This window comes from Marmota monax, unplaced genomic scaffold (genome assembly GCF_021218885.2).
Source record: "Marmota monax isolate L192 unplaced genomic scaffold, Marmota_monax_Labrador192_F-V1.1 WCK01_AAM20220418_F8-fsc00045, whole genome shotgun sequence".
Lineage (NCBI taxonomy): Eukaryota > Metazoa > Chordata > Mammalia > Rodentia > Sciuridae > Marmota > Marmota monax.
In genome coordinates, this window is record NW_026692132.1 from 6459357 (window position 1) to 6486541 (window position 27185).

Below are 27185 nucleotides of genomic sequence, written 5' to 3' on the forward strand. Positions count from 1 at the left end.
ATGTTACAGAAAGATGAACATTCTGAATGGTGATCAATTAGGTGCAAATTTGGACCTCCCATTTTCATTGCCGTCATTTTTTTTAGTCATTTTGTTTTTATTCACTAATTTGAGTTCTGTTTGATATTTGTTAAGATAATAAATGTTATCATGAGCATTATATATTCTGACTTTGTGCTGACTATCTGAATTGGAAATATCATGGTCTGAGACCATTTCACGATAAATATGAAATCTTTTTAATGACTTTAAGGTATGGAATAAACCCATAGCTCTTAATTTCTTTTAAAATTCAAACAAAACATTATGAACTTTTTTCTCTTAAAGATTGGTTGTGATCGTAGCCAAAGCCTTGTGGACATTTGTAGAGAGAAGCATCTTCAGGCCTTTGTATGTGATGCGTTGGCTATTCCAGTTCGCAGTGGGTCTTGTGATGCCTGCATCTCCGTTGCTGTTATTCACCATTTTTCAACAGCAGTAAGTATTTTAAAAAATATGTTTTTCTTTCTCCAAGATTTTTGTCAGTAAGTGGCAACAAAACTTCATTAACTTATTGATGTTGGACCCTATTTTAGCTTCTCATCTTTTTCCACTACATAATCCATCCTCATTGAAGAGAGCATGTGTGACAAAGATAAGGCTACATCGGAGTTCTGGTTACTTAAACAGAGGCTTAATGGGACTCTGTGCTACTATTGCTGTATATTATAGCCTTTTTCTACCCAGGTCGCCATTCATTTCTAAATGCCTTCCTTCAGACCCACAGAGTCCCAGAATTTTAGTTGGAAGAGACGTTGAGACTAGGCTTCATGAGTTTATATCACTCCTCAGGTTCTTGAGTCTCTTCTCTCTCTTTTCCATTTGTCTTTCTCAGCCTATACCGTTCTTCAGAAATCTGTACTAGTATGTTAACTCTTAAAATGTTTTTAATTTTTCACTTTTACATTGTATGTGAGATTGAGATTTGTACAACCTTTATGGAAATCAGTATGGAGGTTCCTCAAAAGAAGTAGCAGTTCACACACATTAGGAATAGAACCACCATATGACCCAATTATACTACTACTTGGTATTTATCTTAAAGAATTAAGGTCATTATATTATAGTGACATATGGGTACCCATGTTTATAGCAGCACAATTCACAATAGGCAAATTATGGATCCAGCCCCGGTTTCCATCAGTGGATGAATAGATAAAGAAAATGTGGTATATTAGCGTTTTGTTCAGCCATAAAGAAGATTGAAACTATGTCATTTGCAGGAAAATGGATGGAACTTGAGAACATTATGTTAAGCAAAATAAGCTAAGGTTCCGAAAGTCCAGGGTCTTATGTTTTCTCATATGTGGAACCTAGAGAGAAAAAAGGAAAAGAAAGTTGGGAAGGGGGATATCAGGAAAATCAAAGGGAGATAGTAACATAGAGGTAAGTGATCAGGAGGAGAGAGGAGGAGTAAGAAAGGGAAAATCCTGAGAAATTGTATTGGCCAAATCCTATTGTTATATCATGTGTGTGCCTATACAAATATGTTAACACTGAATCCCACTATCATGTACCAATAAAAATATGGCTAAAAATGTTTTAAAAAGTAAAAATATTAAAAACAAACAAAATCTTCTTAAGTTTTAAATAAATGAATTTAATATTTTATGTTTTACTTAAAGGGAAAAAAAAGCTTATTTTTTGTATATTTTGTAAGCATCAGTAGTTCCTCCCCTGACAGAAACAAGAACCATATAGCTTACATTATGGGTCTCTGGCAGATTCAGTAGACTTTACATCCTTACCTGATTTCAAAACAAATCAGAAAAACCTCTATGACATTTGTCTCTTCAATTGTTAGCTCTTTATTTTTTAATAGTAACCGGGAGATTCTGCTGGACTGCAGCAAACAGGGTTAGAGGACTATCTTAAAAGAATTAGAAGAATTACTGCAAACAGATAAAGGCTTGTGAGCAACAGTTATACCTGTGAATTTTAAAAAAATTCCCTTCATTTGGAAGAAATGTTTGGCACACTTTAGTTCCTTCAGCCACAGCTTACTCTGTGAAAGAGGACTATCTTCAAAGTATAAAAGAAAGTAAAATACACAGGTAATATCTGTATCCATTTTTTTGTAATTGCATGTATATGTTGGACCCTTCCCCTATCTCCTTAGAAATTTGTCATATTCACCTTTCTCTCCATATCTCTTGTTATCTATTTAAAATTCATTCATTGACCATGTACAAAAGAATCAAGTTGGATCCAAGTCCTATAAGAGCCCAAACTATAAAACTCTAAGAAGAAAACATAGGAGAAAATATAAAAGAAAAGTTCTGTGACATTGAGTTTAGTAATGATTTCTTGGTTATGGTTCTAAGAACATGGGCAACAAATGAAAAAAATAGAGAAACTGGACTTTGTCAAAATTAAAACTTATGTGCATCAAACAACACTTATCAAGAGAGAGAAGATGCATCCCATGGAATGGAAAATAATATTTACAAATCGTGTCTGATAGGGAATTAATATCTAAAATATATGCAGAACTCCTAAAATGTGATGACAAAGCAACAAACAACCCAATGGAAAAAAGATGAAGGATTTAAATAGGTATTTTCCATGGCCAATAAGCACATGGAAAAGTGCTCAACATCATGAAACATTAGGAAAGTGCAAATCAAAACTACAGTGCAGTAGCAATTCACACACATTAGGATAGCTATTACCAGAAATATAGAAAATAGCTAGTGTTAGCAAGGATGTGGAGAAATTAGAGCTCTTCTGCATTGCTGGTAAAAACAAAATAGTGTAGCCACTGGGGAAAACATTGTGGCAGTTCCTCAGAAAGTTAAACATAGAAATACCATATGATCCAGCAATTCTACTTCTAGATAAATAGCCATTCCCCCCAAAACTGAAAGCATATAGACTTGCAATATTTGTACACCCATGTCCATAGAGCCATTATTCACTATATCCAAAATGTGGAAACAGCTCAGATATCCATTGATGGATGACTGTGTGAACAAAATGTAATCTATATACATATAGTGGAATATTGAATATTATTCAGATTGAAAAGGGAAGGAAATTCTGATACATGCTACAATGTAACTGAACCTTAAGGACATTATACTAAGTGAAATAAGCCAGACAGAAATGGAAAAATATTTTGAAGTACTTACATGCAGTACCTAGAAAAGTTAAATTCATAGAGACAGAAAGTACTACAGTGATTCTCAGATGCTGGGGAAGTTAGAATGGGGAGTTATTATTTACCTTGTATAGAGTTTCAGTTTGGTTTGAGTTTCAGTTTGGTGATGGACAGTGATGATGGTTATACAACAGTGTAAGTGTAATTAACATCACTAATTTGTGTACACTTAAAATGATTAAAATGGCAAATTTTACATCATGTGTTTTTTTACCACGATAAAAACTAATTCATTGAAAATTAGTTATATGCTGGTATTAAACAAGTGCCTGGGAATACAAATGGTGAAGTCCAAGTCTCTGCATTCATAGAGTTCATAGTCAAGTGGAGGAGGTAACACTGATTTATGTGTTGGTTGGTTTGGATTTTATGTTGCTGATTGAGTGCCATAGTAGTGATTTTGATTTTTAGAGACATTGAAAGATCTTACAAATGGTAGTGCCTTGATCAGATATATGCCATATAGGGATCATTCTTAGAGCACTGTGGAAGGTGGTTTAAGATAGGAGGCAAGACTGAATATAGAAAGTCTATTTTGACAGTCCAAGTATCTGGAGACAATAAGAGCATTGAAGTTTTAGTAGAAGAATTCTATTGCCCTCTACTTCATTCCTTCACCACTTTAGTTTTCTTTCCTGCCTGATCCCAGTATATGTCATTTTTAATCCATTATGGGTCTTTGGCAGATTCAGTACATTCTGTACATTCTGACTTCAGCATTCTCCTCCCTAATGTAACTACTTCTACCATTTTGTATTCTTTTTACCTTCTGAATACTTAGGTCTCTGAATACTTAGGTTGCTCATCTGTAAAATAAGATGGCAATAGCCTATCTCATAAGGTTGTTGTCAGAATAAATGAAACAATGCATAAATTCCTATCTTAGTGTCTTGTATGTTGTAAGAGCTCAGTAAATGTTATTGTTTTATTTTATATTCAATAAAATGATCTCATCTTGTATTTTCAGCTTGATTTCACAATATTTCCCAACTCCTAGACCCACCCTGGAAAAATTCTCACAGTTTTCTTCTATTAACTCTATAAATTATTCATGCTAAAGGTGCTTCCTCCTCTTTTAACATATAATCTGAGGTTATTTCTTGGGCTTTTGGGCCATTATGAATAACCCATTGCATGTTAGAATTGTGTGTTACTTTGACAATTTGACATTATCTGAGGCTAAGGAATCAGTAAGATCAATTTCTTTTTATCAAAGAGCACACGCATATTTGTAAACATTTCCAGTCTCAGTTCTTTTGTTTGCTAGCCTTATAACCTTAATGCAGTTTATTATTATATTTTTCCTCCTCTGTAAGTTTGCTGGTTAGATGCTATTTTTTCAGTGGTTGACATAGGCATTGTAGTATGTTTCCATGACCTTATTGTCTACCTTCAGTTGGTATGTTTACCCTTCCTAACATTGTGAGACTCTGATTAACCAAAGTTTTAGAGGGTTTAGATTTCTATTGCTTGAAGAATCCTTATTTTTTTTAAGTATAGGTATATTGATGACAAACTTTCTCACGTTTTGCAAATATGAAATCTTTATATTTTGTCTTTATTTTTAAAAAGATTATAACTAGGCTTGAATTCTAGAATGATAATATTTCTATGTTTTCTATCCCTGTGTTTTGATCCTGGGAAATTTGTTCTAGTCTGAATTCTAATTCAATAATTCTTTGTTGCAGTGTATCTAATTTGCTGTTAAATAATCTATTGCTTTTTTCTGTTATAGAATTTTTGTCTGACTTCTTAATATATTTTAATGTATTTTATGTCTTTACTGAAGTTCCTTCTTTCTATTTTTATGAATGTATTAACCACAGTAATTTTGAAGTCTTTGGGGGTTTACTTCTATGGTCTTCTTTTGCTATGATTTTCAGTCATTTGGTCATGATTGATTTTAACATACCTTATAATTTTTTATTGGATGCTGGACATTTTGTATTAAAAGATTTGGATATTTTATCTTTCTCCAAAAAGGATTAAATTATGGCAAGCTGATAAATATAAGCAGATCACTTTAATTCTGTAAAGGATTGGTTTTGTGCTTCACTAGAGCTGATTTATACCTTTTTCCCCCCCCTCTCCCTTTCTAGAATATGGCCCTTCTTGGTCTCAAGCAAAAGCCTGGGTTATATTCCAAGATCATTACCCCATGGTGGACTGTGAAATCCATTGACTTTCTCTCTAGCCTTGTTTGGCTACTTAAATTCTGTTTAGCTTTTTAATTTCCTAGCTGCCTTTCTGCTGAGTTCTTGGAATTTCACCCAGTGCTCATGCAACTTAGGAATTTGTAAGTCCTTCTAGAGGAGTTTGCATATAGATTTTCAGAATCACTTCCTAGCAGTTCCTTTACCTATGATTCTGTCTCCCAATTCTCATCTGCTTTAACTTCCCTGTATTCCAAGCCTTATTTCCTCAGGCCAGTGAGATTTCTGCTTTCTGATTATATTTTATTCTCCCACCCTGTGAATTATCAAATTCTCTGAGGGATTATAGCCCGTCAGGTCCACCTTCCAGAGTTGATCTTCAGTACCTTTAAGTAGCTGTTTTATGTGTAGATGAGCATCCCTAATCTAAAAATCAGAAATGCTCCAAAACTTGAAATGTTTGAACACTAACATGATGCCACTCCACACCAGACTTCACATGATGGGTTGCTGACATGATACAAGGCACACTAAAAGTATCATAAAATTGCCTTCAGGCTATGTGTATAAAGACTATATGAAACCTAAATGAATTTCGTATTTAGGCTTGGGCTTCATCCTCAAGACACTTCATTATATATATGAAAATATTTCAGAATCCAAAAATCTGGTCCCAAGCATTTCAGATAGGAGCTAATCAACCTGTATTTCATCCAGCCTTTGTGATTATTTTCAGTGGGAGAATTAATACAAACTATTTCATCAAGACTGTAAGTAGAAGTCTCTATAATCTATCTTGGGTGATATTTTGTAAATATAAATGTAATGATTCCCCTAAAAGTGCCTCATATTACCACTTGTAACTCTAAATCTGTTGTTTCCATGTGTCCAGCCAATTAAGGAAAGTCATGGGGGAAATTAACAAAAGGCACAGAACAAAATGCCCCTTCCTTTTTATCTTTTTTGTGTTTATATAAAACATTTTGTTAGATTTTCTTACTGATCATTGTAGTTGAAAACAGGCCTACAGTTAGTTTTATTTTTACATTTCCACTCTATGTCTCCTCCAGGTTCTTAAATGGCAATGTGTGCATGTGTGGTTTGTTTGTTTGTTTGTTTTTTAGGAGCGTAGAGTGGCAGCTCTCCAAGAACTTGTTCGACTCTTGAGACCTGGAGGGAAGGCACTCATTTATGTCTGGGCAATGGAACAAGAATATAATAACCAGAAGTCCAAATATCTTAAAGAAAACAAAATTAGCCAAGGAAAGAAAGAGATCAGTGATACATCTGTGCAAAGGCAGCTTGTGGAGCAAATGCCTAATGCGAACAGTCAAGACTCAGCAGCTTCTGTCCCCTCCATTCAGGAGGGAGGATGCAATTCAAGGAAAGTCACTAATTCTGAGCTGCCTATACACACCAACAGGACTACTTTTCATTCTCAAGATGTACTGGTTCCCTGGCACCTTAAAGGAAACCTTGGTAAAGACAAACCTGTTGAGCCATTTGGTCCAATAAGATCTCATGACCCAGGTTCTGTGTTCCATCGTTACTATCATGTGTTCTGTGATGGAGAATTGGAAGCTGCCTGCCAGACTTTGAGTAATGTCAGCATTCTGCAAAGCTACTATGATCAAGGAAACTGGTGTGTGATTCTTCAGAAGATCTGAATATTTATGTGAACATATTTTATGTAGAGAATAAACTTTAAAAAAAAAGGAGACTAAATTAATTGTCCTTTTAATTAAAGCGAAAACTTGTGGTGAAGTACCAAAGGAGAAATACTGAGAGAAATTTGGAAATAGAGATTGCTTAGGAAACATTTGATCTGCTACTTTGACTTCATAAATGTAGGCTCTTCCTACATCCCTACTCAGGATGGTGTTTAAAAGTGATTCAAGTAATTTGCGAAGTATTTGAGATTCTCATGTAAGAGTACAGCAATTTGAAGATGATATTTTATTATAAATGTTATTAAAGAACCTGAATTATGTTGAATCTTATTGAAGTAATTATATAATATTTTAATAAAGAAACTATTCTTGGTCAATAGAAAATTATCTTTTTTTTTTAATTTTTTTTTATTGGTTGTTCAAAACATTATAAAGCTCTTGACATATCATATTTCATACATTAGATTCAAGTTGGTTATCTACAGTTCTTTTTTTTTTTAATTTGTTCTAATTATACATGATGGTAGCACTCATTTTGACACATCATACATAAAATGGAGTATAACTTCTCATTTGTCTGCTTGTACATGATGTGGAATTACACAGGTAGTGTAATCATAAATGCACATAGGATAATGTCCAATTCATTCTATTATTTTTCTTTACCCATTCCCCTTCCCTTCATTTGCCTCTGTCTAATCCAAAGTACCTCTATTCTTCCCTAACATTTCCCCTTATTATGAATTAGCTTCTGCATATCAGAGAAAACATTTGGCCTTTGGTTCTTTGGGATTGGCTTACTTCACTTAGTACGATACTCTCCAGTTCCATCCATTTAGCAGCAAATGCCAAATTTCACTTTTCTTTAAAGCTGAGTAATATTCCATTGTGTGTATACACTAAATTTTCTTTATTCATTTATCTGTTGAAGGGCACCTAGGCTGGTTCCATAGTCTAGCTATTGTGAGTTGAGATGCTATAAACATTGATGTGGCAGCATCTCTGTAGTATGCATAGATTTGAAGTCCTTTGAGTTTAAGCCAAGAAGTGGGATAACTGGGTCAAATGGTGGTTCCATTCCAAGTTTTCTGAGGAATTTCCATAGTTGTGCCAATTTGCAGTCCTATCAGCAATGTATCAGTGTACCTTTTTTTCCACATCCTCGCCAACATTTATTTTTGCTTGCATTCTTGATAATTGCCATTCTGAATGGAGTGAGATGAAATCTTAGTAGTTTTGATTTGCATTTCTCTAATTGCTAGAGATATGAACATTTTTTTCATATGTTTGTCAATTTATTGTATTTCTTCTTTTGTGAAGTGTCTCTGTTCAGTTCCTTAGCCCATTTATTAATTGGGTTGTTTGGGTTTTTTTGGTATTAAGTTTTTTGAGTTTTTTATATATCCTGGAGATTAGTGCTGTATCTGATATGCGTGTGGTAAAAATTTGCTCCCACACTGTAGGCTCTCTTTTTACCTTAGTGATTGTTTTGCTGAGAAGAAGCTTTTTAGTTTGAATACATCCCATTTATTATTATTTTTATTTTATTTCTTGCACTTTAGAAATCTTGTTAAGGAAGTCAGGTCCTAATCTAACTTGGTGAAGATTTAGGCCTACTTTTTCTTCTATTAGGTTCAGGGTCTCTTGTCTTAATTCCTGGGTCCTTGATCTACTTTCAGTTGAGTGAGAGATAGGGGTTTAATTTTATTTTGTTTCATATGGATTTCCAGTTTTCCCAGCACCATTTGTTGAAGAGGCTGTCTTTCCTTCAATGTATGCCTTTGTCTAGTACGAGATAACTATATTTATATGGGTTTGTCTCTGTGTCTTCTATTATATACCTTTGGTCTGTGTGTCGGTTTTGGTGCCAATGCCATGTTTTTTTTTTTTTTGTTATTGTTACAATAGCTCTGTAACATAATTTAAGGTCTTTTATTGTGATGCCTCCTATTTTACTTTTCTTGCTAAGTATTGCTTTGGCTATTCTGGATCTCTTATTTTTCCAAATGAATTTCATGATTGCTTTTTGTATTTCTATGAAGAATGTTATTGGGATTTTAATAGGAATTGCATTAAATCTTTGTAATGCTTTTGGTAGTATGACCATTTTGACAATGTTAATTCTGCCTATCCAAGAACATGGGAGATCTTTCCATCTTCTAAGTTCTTCTTTAATTTCTTTCTTTAGAATTCTAAGTTTTCACTGTAGAAATCTTCCATGTTTTTTGTTAGATTGATTCCCAGAAAATTTTTTGAGGCTATTTTGAATTGGATAGTTTTCCTAATTTCTCTTTCAATGGATTCATCACTGATGTATAGAGGTACATTTTATTTGTGGGTGTTGATTTTGTATCCTGCTACTTTGCTGAATTCATTTATTCTAGAAGTTTTCTGGTGGAAGTTTTTGGATCTTCTAAATACAGAATCATGTTGTTGGCAAATAGTGATACTAGTTTGAGTTCTTCTTTTCCTATTTGTATCCCTTTAATTTCTTCCTTCTAATTGCTCTAGCCAGAGTTTCAAGGATGATGTTGAATAAAAGTGGTGAAAATTCTTATCTTGTTCCAGTTCTTAAAGGGAATGCTTTCAATTTTTTCTCCATTTAGAATGATGTTGCCCTTGGGTTTAGCATAGATAGCTTTTACAATGTTTGAGGTATATTCCTACTATCCTAGTTTTTCTAGTGTTTTGAACATGTAGGGGTGGGTGTTGTATTTTGTCAAATGCATTTTCTGCATCTACTGAGATAATTATATGATACTTGTCTTTAAGTCTATTGATGTGCTGAATTATGTTTATTGATTTCCATATGTTGAACTAGCTTTGCATCCCTGGAATCAACCCCACTTGATCATGGTGCACTATCTTTTTAATACGTTTACGTACGCAGTTTGCCAGAATTTTATTGAGAATTTTTGCATCTATGTTCATCAGGGATATTGGTCTGAAGCTTTGTATTTCATGGAATAATTTGAGAAGTATTGGTGTTAATTCTTCTTTGAAGGTCTTTTAGAACTTGACTGAGAATCCATCTGGTCCGGAGCTTTTCTTAGTAGGCTTTTGATGGTGTCTTTTATTGCTTGAAATTGATCTGTTTAAATTGTGTTAAGTCCTCCTAATTCAGTTTGGGTAGGTCACATGTCTCTATAAATTTGTCAATGTCTTCAAGATTTTCTGTTTTATTGGAGTATAAATTTTCAAAATAGTTTTTGATTATCTTCTGTATTTCAGTAGCGTCCATTGTGATATTTCCTTTTTCATCACAAATTTTAGTAATTTGAATTTTCTCTTCGTTAGCATAGCTAGGGGTTTATCAATTTTATTTATTTTTTCAAAGAACCAACTCTTTGTTTTGTCAGTTTTTTGAATTGTTTCTTTTGTTTCAATTTTGTTGATTTCAGCTCTGATTTTAATTATTTCCTGTCTTCTGCTTTGGGTGTTGATTTGTTCTTTTTCTTGGAATTTGAGATGTAATGTTAAGTTATATTTTTATTGACTTTTTTCTTTTAATGAATAAGCTCAATGCAATAATCTTTCCTCACTGCCTTCATAGTATCCCAGAGATTTTGATGTTATGTTGCAATTCTCACTTACTTCTAAGTATAGTTTTATTTCATCCCCGATTTGTTCTGCTATCCATTCCTCATTCATTAGAATATCATTTAGTCCTCCAGGTGTTAGGAGTATCTTCTATTTTTTATTTTATCGTTGATTTCTAATTTCACTCCATTATGATCTGATAGAATGTAAGGTATTATCTCTGGGTTTTTTTTTTTTTTTTTTTGTATTTTCTAGGAGTTGCTTTGTGGCCTAAGATAGGATCTGTTTTAGAAAAGGATCCATGTACTGCTGAGAAGTCTTATTCATTCATTGATGGATGAGAAATATTCTATATGTCTGTTACATCAATTATTGATTGTATTATTTAGTTCTATAGTTTATTTAGTTTTTGTCTGGAGGATCTATCCAGTGTTGAGAGAGGTGTGTGAAAGTCACTCAGTATTATTGTGTTGTGGTCTGTTTGATTTTTAAAATTGAGAAGGGTTAGCGTGTTGTATTTAGATTCTCCATGTTTGGGGCATAGATATTTATAATCATTATGTCTTATTGATGTACAATTCTTTTAAACATTATGAAATGTCCTTCTTTGACCCTTCTGATTAACTTTGGTTTGAAGTCCACTTATCTGATATGGGGATAGAAACTCCTGCTTATTTACAGAGTTCATGTAAATGATATGATTTTTCCCATCCTTTCACTTCAGTCTGTGGACGTCTTTGCCCATCAGGTGAGTCTCTTGGAGACAGCATATAGTTGGGTCTTGTTTTTTAATCCAATCTGCCAGTCTATGTCTATGGATTGATGGGTTTAGGCCATTAAAGTTCAAGAGGTATGAGTCATTTTGGTTTATTTCTGGGTTGTAATTTGAATTAGTTTCTCCTTTGATTGACTATTTCTTCAGTGTTGTTTCTCCCTTTGCTAGTTTTCACTTTTTTTTTTAATCCATTTCATCTTTTTTGTTGAGAAGTTGTATAGTGCAGGCTTTCTAGTTGTGAATTCTTTTAATTTTTGTTTATCATAGAAGTTTTTTTATTTCATCTTCTAATCTGAAGCTTATTTTTGCTGGATAAAATTATTGGTTGGCATCCATTTTCTTTCAGAGCTTGGAATACAAGACTGCCCAGCTTTGAGGGTCTGGGCTGAGAAATCAGATGAGATCCAAATTGGTTTCCCCCTAAATGTACTCTGATATTTTCTCTTGCAGCCTTTAAAATTCTACCCTTCTTCTCTATTTTTAGACATTTTCATTATAATGTGCCTTGGTGTGAGTCTGTAGTAATTTTGTATATTTGGGATCCTATAAGACTCTAATATTTGATTTTCCATTTTATTCTTTGGGAAATTTTCTGATATTATTTTATTGGTTTGTACCTCCACACCTTCATCTATCCCAATAAGTCTTAAATTTGGTCTTTTGATGTTATCCCATAATTGTTGGGAGTTCTGTTCATGGTTTCTTAACTACTTCTCTCCATGGTCAACTTTATTTTCAAGATTACATATTTTGTCTTCATTGCTTGAGATTCTGTCTTCCCTGTGGTCTGTTGGTGATGCTTTTCATTGAATTTTTAATTTGGATTATTGATTCCTTCACTTTGAGGATTTCTGCATGATTTCTTTTCAGAATCTCTATATCTTTATTGAAATGATCTTTCACTTCCTGAATTGTATCTCCGATTTTATTTCTTACATCGTCCTTTATGTTGTGGATCAGTTTAACTGTGTACATTCTAAACTCCTCTGTCATTTCTTCTTCTGTGTTGTCAATGGATTCTATTATTGGAGCATCTTGGTTTGTTTGGGTGATTTGTTCCCTTGTTTTTTTTTTGCATTTATTTTTTAGTTGTACGTTGACACAATACATCTATTTTATTTTTATGTGATGCTAAGTATTGAATTCACTACCTCATGAATGCTAGGTGAGCACTCCACCTCTGAGCCACAACCCCAGCCCCTACCTTGTTTTTAATGTTGTTTGTGTGTCTAACTCATCTTGCAGTGTGATTCTCAGGCAGTACAGTTTCTACCCTGTAGATTTATAGTGTCCCTGAAGGTTTCCAGAACCTCGCCTTTAATAGGGAGACAAATAATAACAGCACCCAATGCAAATAATAATATAGCTCCTACTAAGATGTTACAGTTTTGTCGTAATAAACAGAAAGGATGTGTTCAATTATTGTATACAATATAAACAGTAAGTTTGCAAAAGAATTTAAAATTTCAAATGGTGGACAAAGTGAGAATAGAAGTGGTATAGGGTGTGATGTTTATGAGAAAGGAGGAGAGAATTTAAAAATTATAGGAAGTGTGAAAGATGTATTTATAGAGATTGGCTGTTAGTAGGAGAAAAGAGAGAAAGAGAATCCAGGGAAACAGATAAGTGAGAGGAAATATATATATAATGTAAAAAATTAAAAATAGAAAGAAAAAAGTAAAAGTAAAATAATACACAACAAAATTATAATATACTACTCAGACATCCCAGTCCTCAATAAACTGATGCATGAAAAATACTTGGTTTCAGAAATGGTAGAAATGTGAGAGATTTTAAAAAAAGGAGGGGCTGGGGATGTGGCTCAAGCGGTAGTGCGCTTGCCTGGCATGCGTGCGGCCCGGGTTCAATCCTCAGCACCACATACAAACAAAGATGTTGTGTCCGCTGAATACTAAAAAAATAAATATTAAAGAATTCTCTCTAAAAAAAATGATTTAAAAAAAATTTAAAAAAGGAGATTAAAAAAATAAATCTTGATAAAAAATTCAACAATTTTTCCATTGGAGTTCAAAAGTTTCTCGGGTTTCCTTCTCAGCAGGTAGGTGGGGTTGTCTGGTATATAATGCTAACTCCACCCAAAGGATGGGTGGGCTTGCTAGGGTGAGAGCGTTAGTCCTGGAGGCAGGGTTCCTGGGGGCAGGATGTAAGTTTAGGTATGCTCCAGTCTCTTGCTGGGTGTCAGCTGGTCTGGAGATTTTAAAGCAATACACCTCCAGGGCCCAGCAATTGCCAGTCCATGCTGGAAGACTGCACCCCAGGAATCTCCTTTGGGTTTCACTCATGTGGTATAGGAGCCTGTTCTTAGCCTATTACTTCACTTGTGGACCCCATGCTTCCTGGTCTCTGATTCAGTCACCCCGAACTCAGTCTCTCCCCGACTCTGCCCTTTTGAATTCCTGGTCTATTACTTCTCTCCCATCCTGTTCTGCAAGCTGCTAGATTGAAAGGTGAGGGGAAAGTCAGGTGAATTTCCATGACTAGTATTCTATGTAAACCTCCATGCTTGATTTTTTCCTGGTCACTTAGGCACACCCTCTGTCACACAGCTTGGGTTTGCCTGACTTGTTTTTCAAGCCAGACTTAGGTCTGCTAGTAATTGCTCCCCTAGCTATCGACCCCTGAGCTGCAGGTTCCTTCTGCTGTTCTCCACCCAGGCCACTGGGAGAGAGATAGTGACTTCTTTCCCATACATGGATATTGTGTAGCGTACTTATTGTTTTTTTCAGTCAGTGACTCTGATCTCTAAACTCTCTGCACCCGGATATCCCCAGTCTTCCCAAGAATGGGGATTCCTTTAATTCTTTTATTGCTTTACTGAATTTATGGAAGGACCATTCTGGCTTATGATTCCAGTTGCTGCTGTGACTGTGGTGCTTGAGATCTTTTCCCCTTATTATATAAGATCTCCTGAGTCCTGATCTGTTTTGAGTATCCAGTATTAAATTCCTGGGATCAATTACAGCATCATAATGAACAAATAAGAAAGAAAAAAGCCCTTGCCTTTATGGAGGTTACCTTCTCAAGACAATAAGCAAATAAATAAATAAATATTACATGCCACATAGTGATAAATACCATGAAAAATAAAATGGAAGTCAAGGGGACATTCACCCAGGAGCAAAGGGTTATTTTTTAAGTGGCAGAAATAGACTGTAATTTATTACCAAGAGTTAAGTGGTATTACTAATTCATTTGTCTAGGTGCTAAAGACAACCTAAACATGTCCTTTTATGCTGCCAATCAGATCTAACTATGCCCTTATAGTCAAACCTATGGTTTCATTATTTGGTTTTTGTAGTTTATTCATAGTTTGTCCCAGCCCAGGAACAATCAGGAGTTATTTGCTTATCTATATAATGTTGTATAGTAACTCAGTTAACTTAATTGCTTATGTCATGGTTCCAGGAGGAACAAAATTAGGAAGCTTATCACCAATTGAATTATTACACAGAAGAGAAAGGCTTAAAAACAAAAATTTCAACACTTTACTCCAGCAGATATCGCTTTTGTAGTAGCCAGGCTTAAGACTATTCTATAGGAAAATTACTTTATGTAAATTGTGGGTACTGGTCTATAATATATCTTATTATTAATTTCAGTGATGTTTAATTTCCAAGCATTGAACTTTCTGAAATCTGTAGTGACTGATAATTGGTCTTAGTTAAGACAATGGATTTTTTTGTCATGGAATTTCAGTACAAGATCAAGATGTATTGTTTCTTCCATATAAATTTATGAGGTTCATGATAAGAGAAGAAAGAATATGGGGCTAAATGTAGTTTATGTTTATTATTTTTTATATGGCAGAAATAGCTACTAATTCTGACTATAATTTATTCCAGGACTTCACATCAAAATTTGAAGTTTGAGTCTTGTTAATAAATTTTAAAAATTTAGATAAAACTGATGATTTTCTAGAAAGATACAAGAAGAAAGAAAAATGAAACATGTTGAAAAATAGCATAGGGGCCCCCTCCCCCTGCACCGGCAAGGTAGAGGGAACTGTGACCACGCACAGAGCAGGCCCAGCGGCCTGCTGAGGGGCAGAGCCACCCCCCACCCCCCGCGCCTGCCAGGTGACCACCGACAGAAAAGGCCCAGTGGCCCGAGGTGGGACAGAGCTTCCAATCACTCCTGCAAGGTAGGCGGGCCTGCGACCCACCGGCAGAAGAGGAGCAGCGGCCTGCTGAGAGGCAGAGCCGCCCCCTCCCCCTGCACCGGCAAGGTAGAGGGAACTGTGACCACGCACAGAGCAGGCCCAGCGGCCTGCTGAGGGGCAGAGCCGCCCCCCACCCCCCGCGCCTCCCAGGTAGGTGGAACGGTGACCACCGACAGAAAAGGCCCAGTGGCCCGCGGCGGGACAGAGCTTCCAATCACTCCTGCAAGGTAGGCGGGCCTGTGACCCACTGGCAGAAGAGGAGCAGCGGCCTGCTGAGAGGCTGAGCCGCCCCCTCCCCCTGCGCCGGCAAAGTAGAGGGAACGGTGTCCACGCACAGAGCAGGCCCAGCGGCCTGCTGAGGGGCAGAGCCGCCCCCCACCCCCCGCGCCTGCCAGGTAGGTGGAACTGTGACCACGGACAGAAAAGGCCCAGTGGCCCGCGGCGGGACAGAGCTTCCAATCACTCCTGCAAGGTAGGCGGGCCTGCGACCCACCGGCAGAAGAGGAGCAGCGGCCTGCTGAGAGGCAGAGCCGCCTCCTCCTCCCAGCGCCTGCAAGGTAGCCGGAACTGTGACCACCATCAGAACAGGCCAGACCTGCAACCGAGAGACAGAACAGGCCCAGTGGCCTGAGGAAGGGTAGAGCTGCCCCCCCCCCGCGCCTGCAAGGTAGGCGCACCTGCGACCCACTGGCAGTACAGCCCCAGAGGCCTGCAGAGGGGCAGTGCCGCTGCCTGCGCCTGCAAAGTAGACAGAACTGTGACCACCGACAGAACAAGCCTAGCGGCCCGCAGAGGGACAGAGCCGCCGCCCGCGCCTGCGAGGGCGACTTTGCAACTATACAAGACCAATATAAATATATAGGGGGAAAATTCAATAGCACAACAGTTTCACCAAGTAGAAAGGAACGCGAACAGTATGAAGAGACAAGGAAAGAAAGGACCACAAGCATTGCAGGTCAACTGAACGTTAGAAGAGGTAATAGCTGCAGCAGATGGAATGTCAGATAAAGAATTCAGGATATACATGCTTCAGATGATCTGCAGTCTCAAGGAAGACATCACACAGCAAAATCAGACAATGAAAGATCACTTCAACAATGAATTACATAAACAAATCCAAGAAGCAAAAGATCAACTATACAGGGAAATAGAGGTTATAAAAAACAAACAAACAGAAATCCTAGAAATGCAGGAAGCAATAAGCCAACTTAAAAACTCAATTGAGAATACTACCAGCAGAGTAGAACACTTAGAAGACAGAACATCAGACAATGAAGATAAAGTATTTCAACTTGAAAAGAACATGGACAGCTCAGCAAGACTGTTAAGAAACCATGAGCAGAACATCCAAGAAATATGGGATAACATCAAGAGACCAAATTTAAGAGTCATTGGGATACAGGAAGGGACAGAGTTTCAAACCAAAGGAATGAGCAATCTATTCAATGAAATAATACGAGAAAACTTCCCAGACTTGAAGAATGAGACAGAACCCCAAATCCTAGAAGCCTACAGGACGCCGAATGTGCAAAATCATAAGAAACCCACACCTAGACACATTATAATGAAGATGCCCAACATACAGAATAAGGAGAGAATTTTAAAAGCTACAAGAGAAAGGAAGCAGATCACATTTAGGGGTAAGCCAATCAGGATAACAGCTGATCTTTCAACACAGACTCTGAAAGCTAGAAGATCCTGGAATAACATATTTCAAACACTGAAAGAAAATGGGTTCCAACCAAGAATTGTGTATCCAGCGAAATTAAGCTTCAGGATGGAAGATGAAATTAAAACCTTCCACGATAAACAAAAGTTAAAAGAATTTGCAGCTAGAAAACCATCTCTTCAAAACATCCTTGGCAAAACATTACAGGAAGAGGAAATGGAAAATAACAATGAAAACCAACAGTGGGAGGTAGGACACTAAAGGGGGGAAAATAATCAAAGAGGAAAACAAACCATGTTTAGTAACAGAAATAAACAAATATGGCTGGAAGAACAACCCATATCTCAATAATAACCCTAAATGTTAATGGCTTAAACTCACCAATCAAGAGACACAGGCTAGTAGAATGGATCACAAAACAAGACCCAACAATATGCTGCCTACAGGAGACGCATTTGATAGGAAAAGACATACATAGGCTGAAGGTGAAAGGTTGGGAAAAATCATATCACTCATATGGACTTCGGAAACAAGCAGGAGTATCCATACTCATATCAAATAAAATAGATTTCAAGCCAAAGTTAATCAAAAGGGATAAAGAGGGACACTACATACTGCTCAAGGGAACCATACACCAACAAGACATAACAATCATAAATATATATGCCCCAAACAATGGTGCAGCTATGTTCATCAAACAAACTCTTCTCAAGTTCAAGAGTCTAATAGACCACCATACAATAATCATGGGAGACTTCAACACACCTCTATCACCACTGGACAGATCTTCCAAACAAAAGTTGAATAAGGAAACTATAGAACTCAATAACACAATTAATAACCTAGACTTAATTGACATATATAGAATATACCACCCAACATCAAGCAGTTACACTTTTTTCTCAGCAGCACATGGATCCTTCTCAAAAATAGATCATATATTATGTCACAGGGCAACTCTTAGACAATATAAAGGAGTAGAGATAATACCATGCATCCTATCTGATCATAATGGAATGGAACTGAAAATCAACGATAAAAGAAGGAAGGGAAAAGAATACATCACTTGGAGAATGAACAATAGGTTACTGAACGATCAATGGGTTATAGAAGACATCAAGGAGGAAATTAAAAAATTCTTAGAGATTAATGAAAACACAGACACAACATATCGGAATCTATGGGACACATTGAAAGCAGTTCTAAGAGGAAAATTCATTGCTTGGAGTTCATTCCTTAAAAAAAGAAAAAACCAACAAATAAATGATCTCATACTTCATCTCAAAATCCTAGAAAAAGAAGAGCAAAACAACAGCAAAAGAAGTAGAAGGCAAGAAATAATTAAAATCAGACTTGAAATTAATGAAATCGAAACAAAAGAAACAATTGAAAAAATTGACAAAACTAAAAGTTCGTTCTTTGAAAAAATAAACAAAATCGACAGACCCTTAGCCATGCTAGCGAAGAGAAGAAGAGAGAGAACTCAAATTACTAACATACGGGATGAAAGAGGCAATATCACAACAGACACTTCAGAAATACAGAAGATAATCAAAAATTATTTTGAATCCTTATACTCCAATAAATTAGAAAGGCATAGATAAATTTCTTAAGTCATATGATCTGCCCAGATTGAGTCAGGAGGATATAGACAACCTAAACAGACCAATATCAATTGAGGAAATGGAAGAAACCATCAAAAGACTACCAACTAAGAAAAGCCCAGGACCGGATGGGTATACAGCAGAGTTTTACAAAACCTTTAAAGAGGAACTAATACCAATACTTTTCAAGCTACTTCGGGAAATAGAAAAAGAGGGAGAACTTCCAAATTCATTCTACGAGGCCAACATCACCCTGATACCTAAACCAGACAAAGACACTTCAAAGAAAGAAAACTACAGACCAATATCTCTAATGAACCTAGATGCAAAAATCCTCAATAAAATTCTGGCCACTCGGATACAAAAACTTATCAAAAAAATTGTGCACCATGATCAAGTAGGATTCATCCCTGGGATGCAAGGCTGGTTCAATATACGGAAATCAATAAATGTTATTCACCACATCAATAGACTTAAAAATAAGAATCATATGATCATCTCGATAGATGCGGAAAAAGCATTCGACAAAGTACAGCATCCCTTTATGTTCAAAACTCTAGAAAAACTAGGGATAACAGTTGAACATGAAGCCGTTCGAATATTGTAAAAGCAATCTATGCTAAGCCTCAGGCTAGCATCATTCTGAATGGAGAAAAATTGAAGGCATTCCCTCTAAAATCTGGAACAAGACAGGGATGCCCTCTCTCACCACTTCTGTTCAACATAGTTCTCGAAACACTGGCCAGAGCAATTAGACAGACGAAAGAAATTAAAGGCATCAAAATAGGAAAAGAAGAACTTAAATTATCACTATTTGCAGATGACATGATTCTATACCTAGCAGACCCAAAAGGGTCTACAAAGAAACTATTAGAGCTAATAAATGAATTCAGCAAAGTGGCAGGATATAAAATCAACACGCATAAATCAAAGGCATTCCTGTATATCAGCGACAAAGCCTCTGAAATGGAAATGAGGACAACCACTCCATTCACAATATCTTCAAAAAAAATAAAATACTTGGGAATCAACCTAACAAAAGAGGTGAAAGACTTATACAATGAAAACTACAGAACCCTAAAGAGAGAAATAGAAGAAGATCTTAGAAGATGGAAAAATATACCCTGTTCATGGATAGGCAGAACTAACATCATCAAAATGGCGATATTACCAAAAGTTCTCTATAGGTTTAATGCAATGCCAATCAAAATCCCAACGGCATTTCTTGTAGAAATAGAGAAAGCAATCATGAAATTCATATGGAAAAACAAAAGACCCAGAATCGCAAAAACAATGCTAAGCAGGAAGTGTGAATCAGGCGGTATAGCGATACCAGACTTCAAACTATACTACAGAGCAATAGTAACCAAAACAGCATGGTACTGGTACCAAAACAGGCGGGTGGACCAATGGTACAGAATAGAGGACACAGAAACCAATCCACAAAACTACAACTACCTTATATTTGATAAAGGGGCTAAAAGCATGCAATGGAGGAAGGATAGCATCTTCAACAAATGGTGCTGGGAAAACTGGAAATCCATATGCAACAAAATGAAACTGAATCCCTTTCTCTCGCCATGCACAAAAGTTAATTCAAAATGGATTAAGGAGCTTGATATCAAATCAGAGACACGTCGTCTGGTAGAAGAAAAAGTTGGCTACGATCTACAGTCGGTGGGGTCGGGCTCCAAATTCCTCAATAGGACACCCATAGCACAAAAGTTAATAACTAGAATCAACAAATGGGACTTACTCAAACTAAAAAGTTTTTTCTCAGCAAAAGATACAATAAGAGAGGTAAATAGAGAGCCTACATCCTGGGAACAAATCTTTACTCCTCACACTTCAGATAGAGCCCTAATATCCAGAGTATACAAAGAACTCAAAAAATTAGACAATAAGAGAACAAACAACCCAATCAACAAATGGGCCAAGGACCTGAACAGACACTTCTCAGAGGAGGACATACAATCAATCAACAAGTACATGAAAAAATGCTCACCATCTCTAGCAGTGAGAGAAATGCAAATCAAAACCACCCTAAGATACCATCTAGATTGGCAGCCATTATGAAGTCAAACAACAACAAGTGCTGGCGAGGATGTGGGGAAAAGGGTACACTTGTACATTGCTGGTGGGACTGCAAATTGGTGCAGCCAATTTGGAAAGCAGTATGGAGATTTCTTGGAAAGCTGGGAATGGAGCCACCATTTGACCCAGCTATTCCCCTTCTCGGTCTATTCCCTAAAGACCTAAAAAGAGCATGCTACAGGGACACTGCTACATCGATGTTCATAGCAGCACAATTCACAATAGCTAGACTGTGGAACCAACCTAGATGCCCTTCAATGGATGAATGGATAAAAAAAATGTGGCATTTATACACAATGGAGTATTACTCTGCATTAAAAAATGACAAAATCATAGAATTTACAGGGAAATGGATGGCATTAGAGCAGATTATGCTAAGTGAAGCTAGCCAATCCCTAAAAAACAAATGCCAAATGTCTTCTTTGATATAAGGAGAGTAACTATGAACAGAGTAGGGTCGAAGAGCATGAGAAGAAGATTAACATTAAACAGGGATGAGAGGTGGGAGGGAAAGGGAGAGAGAAGGGAAAATGCATGGAAATGGAAGGAGACCCTCAGAGTTATACAAAAGTACATACAAGAGGAAGTGAGGGGAAGGGGAAAAATAATATAAGGGGGACAAACGAATGTCAGTAGAGGGAGCAGAGAGAGAATAGGGGAGGGGAGGGGAGGGAAGGGGAGGGGGGATAGTAGAGGATAGGAAAGGCAGCAGAATACAACAGACACTAGTATGGCAATATGTAAATCAATGGATGTGTAACTGATGTGATTCTACAATCTGTATATGGGGTAAAAATGGGAGCTCATAACCCACTTGAATCAAATTGTGAAATATGATATATCAAGAACTATGTAATGTTTTGAACAGCCAACAATAAAAAATTAAAAAAAAAAAAAGAAAAATAGCATAGGAATTCAGAAGTTGGATCTAGAATTAAATTTCCTAAAAGCTGAAATTTAGATCTGTCATTTATTAGCTGTGATTTTGAGCAAATTTCTTAATGTTTCTATGCTTTAGTTTTCTTACTTGTAAAATTGGACTAGCTATATGAAAATTCACTGAAATAATAATTGTATAGATCTTGAATTAATATAAGAATATAGTATTCATTTGGGCAATACTTCTTTATTATTTCTCCCAAAGAAGACCCAGAAGAGTTTTAAGTATTGAGTAATGTCAAGCCTTATTTTTAAATTGTATAATAAATATATTGTTTTCTAAATTTTTGTCTTCTTGTTCTTGTCATTTGATACAGATGTGTTAAAATCTCCTTCTATGCTTATGGATTTTTCTGTGCTTTTCTTGTAGATGTGTCAGTAGTGCAAATCTCAAAAATATTCAAGTGACCATTAGTAGTAGAGTGAGAATTGTAGTCCCTTCATATACTATTTTACTACACAATTAGAGAAACTGTACTTACAAACTATTATATGAATGAATCTCAGAAACATAATACTAAGTAAAAGAAGCCATATAGAAGATAATGTCGTATGATTTCTGCAGAGTTTAGGAATCCCTAAGACCACCATCACTTCTGACATCCCCTATAAAGTTCAGGCATTCCTCAAGACACCCAGACTTCTGAAGTCAACTGCAAACTCATGTGTTCCTAAGGCCATCCTCTGGTTTGATGATTTACGAGAAAGTTTCACAGAAGGCACTGAAACTGTTATAGTTATGGTTTATTACAGCAAAAGGATACAAGTTAAAATCAGGAGAAGATGTTCACTGAACCAGAGTTGAAGAGTGTTCTGAGCATGGAGTTTTCAGTTGTCCACTCTAAGTAGAGTTATGGACAGAACAGACTTCTCTTGGCAGCATTGTATGACAATACACATGAAGTGTTGCCACCAGGGAAACTCACTTGAGCCTTGGTGTTCAGATTTTTTATTGAGACTTGGTCATGTAGACATGGTTGACCATGTGTGTGGCTGACTTTTATTCTCCAGTCTCTCTGAAGGTTGAGCCGATACTGCTTGATCTAAGGTCGTAAGGTTTGTTTATCTCCAGATAAACATGTTTCTCAGGCAGGACTTTCCATGAGTAGGAATTACCTTCTGGAAGCCTAGAGCAAAGGCCAGCCCTCTTTTTGGATAAGGCTAAGTCTCAATTTCCTCTAAGTAAAAGATCAAAAACACGTGAAACTGCATTCTCACAAGACTAAGTTAATTGTGAATTTCTACTTGGAGAAAATTATTGGGCCTGTTTTGGTGTTCACAATGATCTCTTTCTTTCCATGGGTGGTATTTATATGAGTGTTTCTCTGGATAATTCATTGAAATGGACACTTCCAATTTGTATATTGTTTTGTGTATATATTTTAGGCTTCAAATTTTATAGCAGTTTAGAACAGGAAGTTCTAAAATAACAGGTCAATATTTCAAATATCTTTTTGTGTAATATTTTATAATGTATACTTTACATATAACATTTACCAATTTTAAATGAACAATTTGATGAATTTTTAGAAATTTCATGTAGTCATGTAATCATCACCATGGCAATCATGATAAGAGAACTTTTCCTTTACCCATAAAGCTCCTTTCTACCTCTTTCAATTAATCCCCTCTACTTTTGGCAACACTGATCTATTGCTTACTTTTGCTTCTTCTAGAATTTTATTTAAATAGAATCATGCACTTAAGTATAATGTTTTATGTCTGACTTTTTTCCCTACAAATAAGATTTTTTCTAAATCTTGACAATGCTTTTGAGATTTATCCATGTTCTTGCATATATCAATAGTATTTTCCTTTTTGCTGATGTTATATTTGGATTTTGAATTGTCTTCTGAAGACAGATGTTTTGAAGACTTGGACCTCAGCCCATGGCACTATTGGGAAATGGAAGAAGCTTCAGTAGATAAGGCTTAGTGCAAGGAAGTTAGGTCAATAGGGGTGTGTCCTTGAAGGAGACATTGGGACCTTTGTCATTTTCTGTCTCCCTATTTTGCTTCCTGGCTTCCAGAAAGTGAGCAGATGTTTCTACCATGTTCTCCTACCATAATGTACCATGTTGCCACAGACCCAATAACAATGAAGCCAGTCATTCATGATAGGAACCTTTGAAACTGTGAGCCAAAATAAATCTTTCTTCTTTACAGGTAGATTACTTGATGTATTTTGTCACAGTGATAGAAAGCTGGCTAACACAGAAAATTGGTACTGAGAATGAGGTTGTTGCAGTGACAATACTGGAAATGATGTGAAAGAAACTTTGGAACTGGTTTGCAAGAAAAATTTGGGGAAGTTTGGAGAAAAAGACTAGAGAAAGCATAGAATGCTGTTAGGTGGAACTTAACAGGCAATTCTGGAGAGGACTCATGTGGGAGAACCTCGCATGTGACTGAGTTAACTCCCCTGCTGGGCAATGTGGCGCCAGGCGGCAACCATGCTGCTAGACTGCCCAGCTCTTCTAGGGTTCGAGTTGACTGTGTCTTCCTGTAGAGGGGTGTCTCTCCACAGCCCCAGGGACCCAATCACCTCACCTGTCCTTGCAACCGTGCCCCCCTTGACCTTCACTGGACTGGATTTTCCCAAGAATTTAGAGTTCCTCAATAAAAGCTCACTCCAAAGTGTTTCTCCCTCTCTCTCTCTCTCTCTCTCTCTCTCTCTCTCTCTCTCTCTCTCTCTCTCTCTCTCTCTCTTCTTGTGTAGATCCTCGCTCCCCCGCTTAGAGAGCTTGAGGTAGAGGGAAGAGGAGCCGTCCTGGAGCTTGGTTTAAAGGTAAATTGTGTGTCTGTGTTTTATTTCTAACTCCCTGAGAATTTCCCCTGAGTAACCGAACAGTTAGTAGTCTGCGCTGGAGACGGAAGATAGACTCAGGAGAACATAATGCTGATAGAAATGAAAATAGGAAAGGTTATACTCATGAAATTCAGATGAAAATAAGGACTGTTGAGAATTGGGCTAGAAGTCATTCCTGTCACATTGTGGTGAAGGGTTTGGATTCCAGTCATCCAAGCCCTGAGATTTTGAATAAGGCTGAGTTTAAAGTCTTTTTATCTGGTGGAGGAGATTTGAAGACACCCCAGCCTCAGGCAGCTGCATGGATGGATATACTAGCTGCTTTTAACCAAACTGGAGAATTAGAAGCAAAGAGGAACAGAATGGAAAAATTTTGAAAACTTGCCTTTATGCCATGTTTTAGCCAGTTTTTGTTTTTGCTGCTGTAACTAAAGGACCCGACCAGCACAATTATAGAGGAGGAAAATTTATCTGAGGGCTCACAGTTTCAGAGGTCCCAGTCCTTAGAAGGTTGGTTCTATTTCTCAGGGCTCAAAATGAAGGTGAATATCATGGTGGAATGTGTGGCAGAGGGAAGCAGCTCACATCACGGTGATCAGGAAGCAGAGAGAGATTCCAGTCTCCAGATACAAAAATACACACCAAAACCATGCCCTAATTCCTTCCTCTTCCAGCCACACCCTACCACTTCAGTTATCACTCAGTTAATCCCTATCAGGGGAATTAAATCACTGATTGGATTAAGACTCTTATAACGCAATCATTTCTCCTCTGAACATTCTTGCATTGTCTTACATGTGAGCTTTTGGGAGACACCTCACATCTAAACCACAATAGACCAGAAAAGGACATTTAAAGGTTCTGCAGGGATGGGAATATAGCTCAGTGTTAGAGCATCAAGGCCCTGGGTTTGATCCCTAGTACCATACCAAAAAAAAAAAAAAAAAAAAGGTAGAGGGGGTGCTGCCAAGTATGGTGAAGTTGCTACAGAAATTAGTCCCATTAAAAAGAAGTCAAGCTGGGTACAATGGCACATGCCTATAATCCCAGTGGCTCTGGAGGCTGAGGCAGGAGGTTAGTGAGTTCAAAGCCAGCCTCAGCAAAAGCAAGGTGCTAAGCAACTCAGTGAGACCCTGTCTGTAAATAAAATACAAAATAGGGTGGGGATGTGGCTCAGTGATTGAGTGCCCCTGAATTCAATCCTTGGTATGCTCTCCCCTGCCAAAAGAAAAAAAAAAAAAGAAGCCAAGTACTTTATACTGGGACAATAGGGAAGATATCTTGAGAATATCTCAGGAATCAGCAAGATCCCAACCCTGGTAGGCTTAAATGTGTAGAAGTATAAACTCATTTCAAAGACTTAGTTTGAAAAGAGACCATAGGGCACTCTGCTCACATAGGGCTACCTGTGCATTGCTACCCCAGGATTTGTTTCCCATGTTCATCTATCAAGCGACTCAGAGGCTACAGCAGTCATGGTTCAAGAAGACCCCAGTATAGCTTGTGCTTATCAGTGTAGCTTTGGCAGCAGCCCCGTGATGCTGGTTTTGCAGGCAGGCAGCATGCAGGGCTATGGATTCATGGAGACTTCCACCAGGATTTCAAAGGAATGCCTTGGAGTCCATTTGAAGACCCTGCAAGCAGCCCCTAAAAGGGTGATGTATGGAGCTGTGATATGAAGCTGTCGTGGAGTTCCCAGGAAATTAGAGATGCCCAAAAGGTGAACACCTGCTGAAGAAAGCTTCAGGCAGTGAGCAGAACCAGCCCAAGAGAGTGGTCTTGTGGACTACAACTAGTAAGGACACAGGAGTAGTGCTGCCTAAATCACATGGAGTGCACATCATGCTACCATGTGACCCAGATGCCAAATATGGAGACTTAGGCTTTAATGTTGGCCTTAATGAATTTCAGTCTTGCTTTGGTCTGATCCTTCTTTCGTTTTTTCCTGTTGTCCTTTTTTGAATAAGAATGTTTATCCTGTGTCATTGTGTCTTGAAGGTATGTAACTTGTTATTTTAATTATTTACAGGGGCTCACAGCTGAGTTTACCTTGAAGGGCAGAGAAGACTTTGGACTTAGACTTTTTAGCAATACTGGAACAGTTAAGATTCTGGGGATGATTGGACTAAATGAATTTTATATTATACAATGGACATGAGCCTTTGGGGACCAGGAAAAGAATGCTATAGTTTGAATAAGAAATGTCCCCCAAAGACCCATGTGTTATGAAGTCTAAGTCCCAAGCCCATGAGATTATTGGGAGGTGGTGGAACGGTTGAGTAGGGGCCTAGAAGTAAGTTTGGTTATTGGATACATGCCCTTAAAGAGCATATTGGCACCCCAAGCCTAATCCCCCCCCCTTTTTTTGGCTTCCTGGCAACCATGAGGTGAACAGATTTGCCCTACCACATGCTCCCTGTCATGATATTCTGCTTTGCTATAGGTCTCAAAGCAATGGATACAACCAACCATGGACTGAAACCTGTGAAACTACGAGCCAAAATAAACCTTTCTTCCTTAGAAGCAGTTTATATCAGGTATTTTGTTACAGTAA

At 37.2% G+C, this 27185-nt stretch overlaps 1 protein-coding gene across 3 annotated transcripts in view; it reads left to right on the top strand.

Annotated features, from left to right (window-relative positions):
- Alkbh8 (alkB homolog 8, tRNA methyltransferase) overlaps positions 1-7377 on the top strand; it is a 51259-nt gene extending 43882 nt beyond the window's left edge. For all 3 annotated transcript variants that reach the window (XM_046466404.2, XM_046466412.2, XM_046466417.2), the window contains exons 11-12: positions 328-477; positions 6477-7377. In XM_046466404.2, the coding sequence (XP_046322360.1) occupies positions 328-477; positions 6477-7019 (693 nt within the window). In that variant the 3' untranslated portion in view covers positions 7020-7377. The remainder of the gene's footprint in view (positions 1-327; positions 478-6476) is intronic.
- The last annotated feature ends 19808 nt before the right edge of the window (positions 7378-27185 follow it).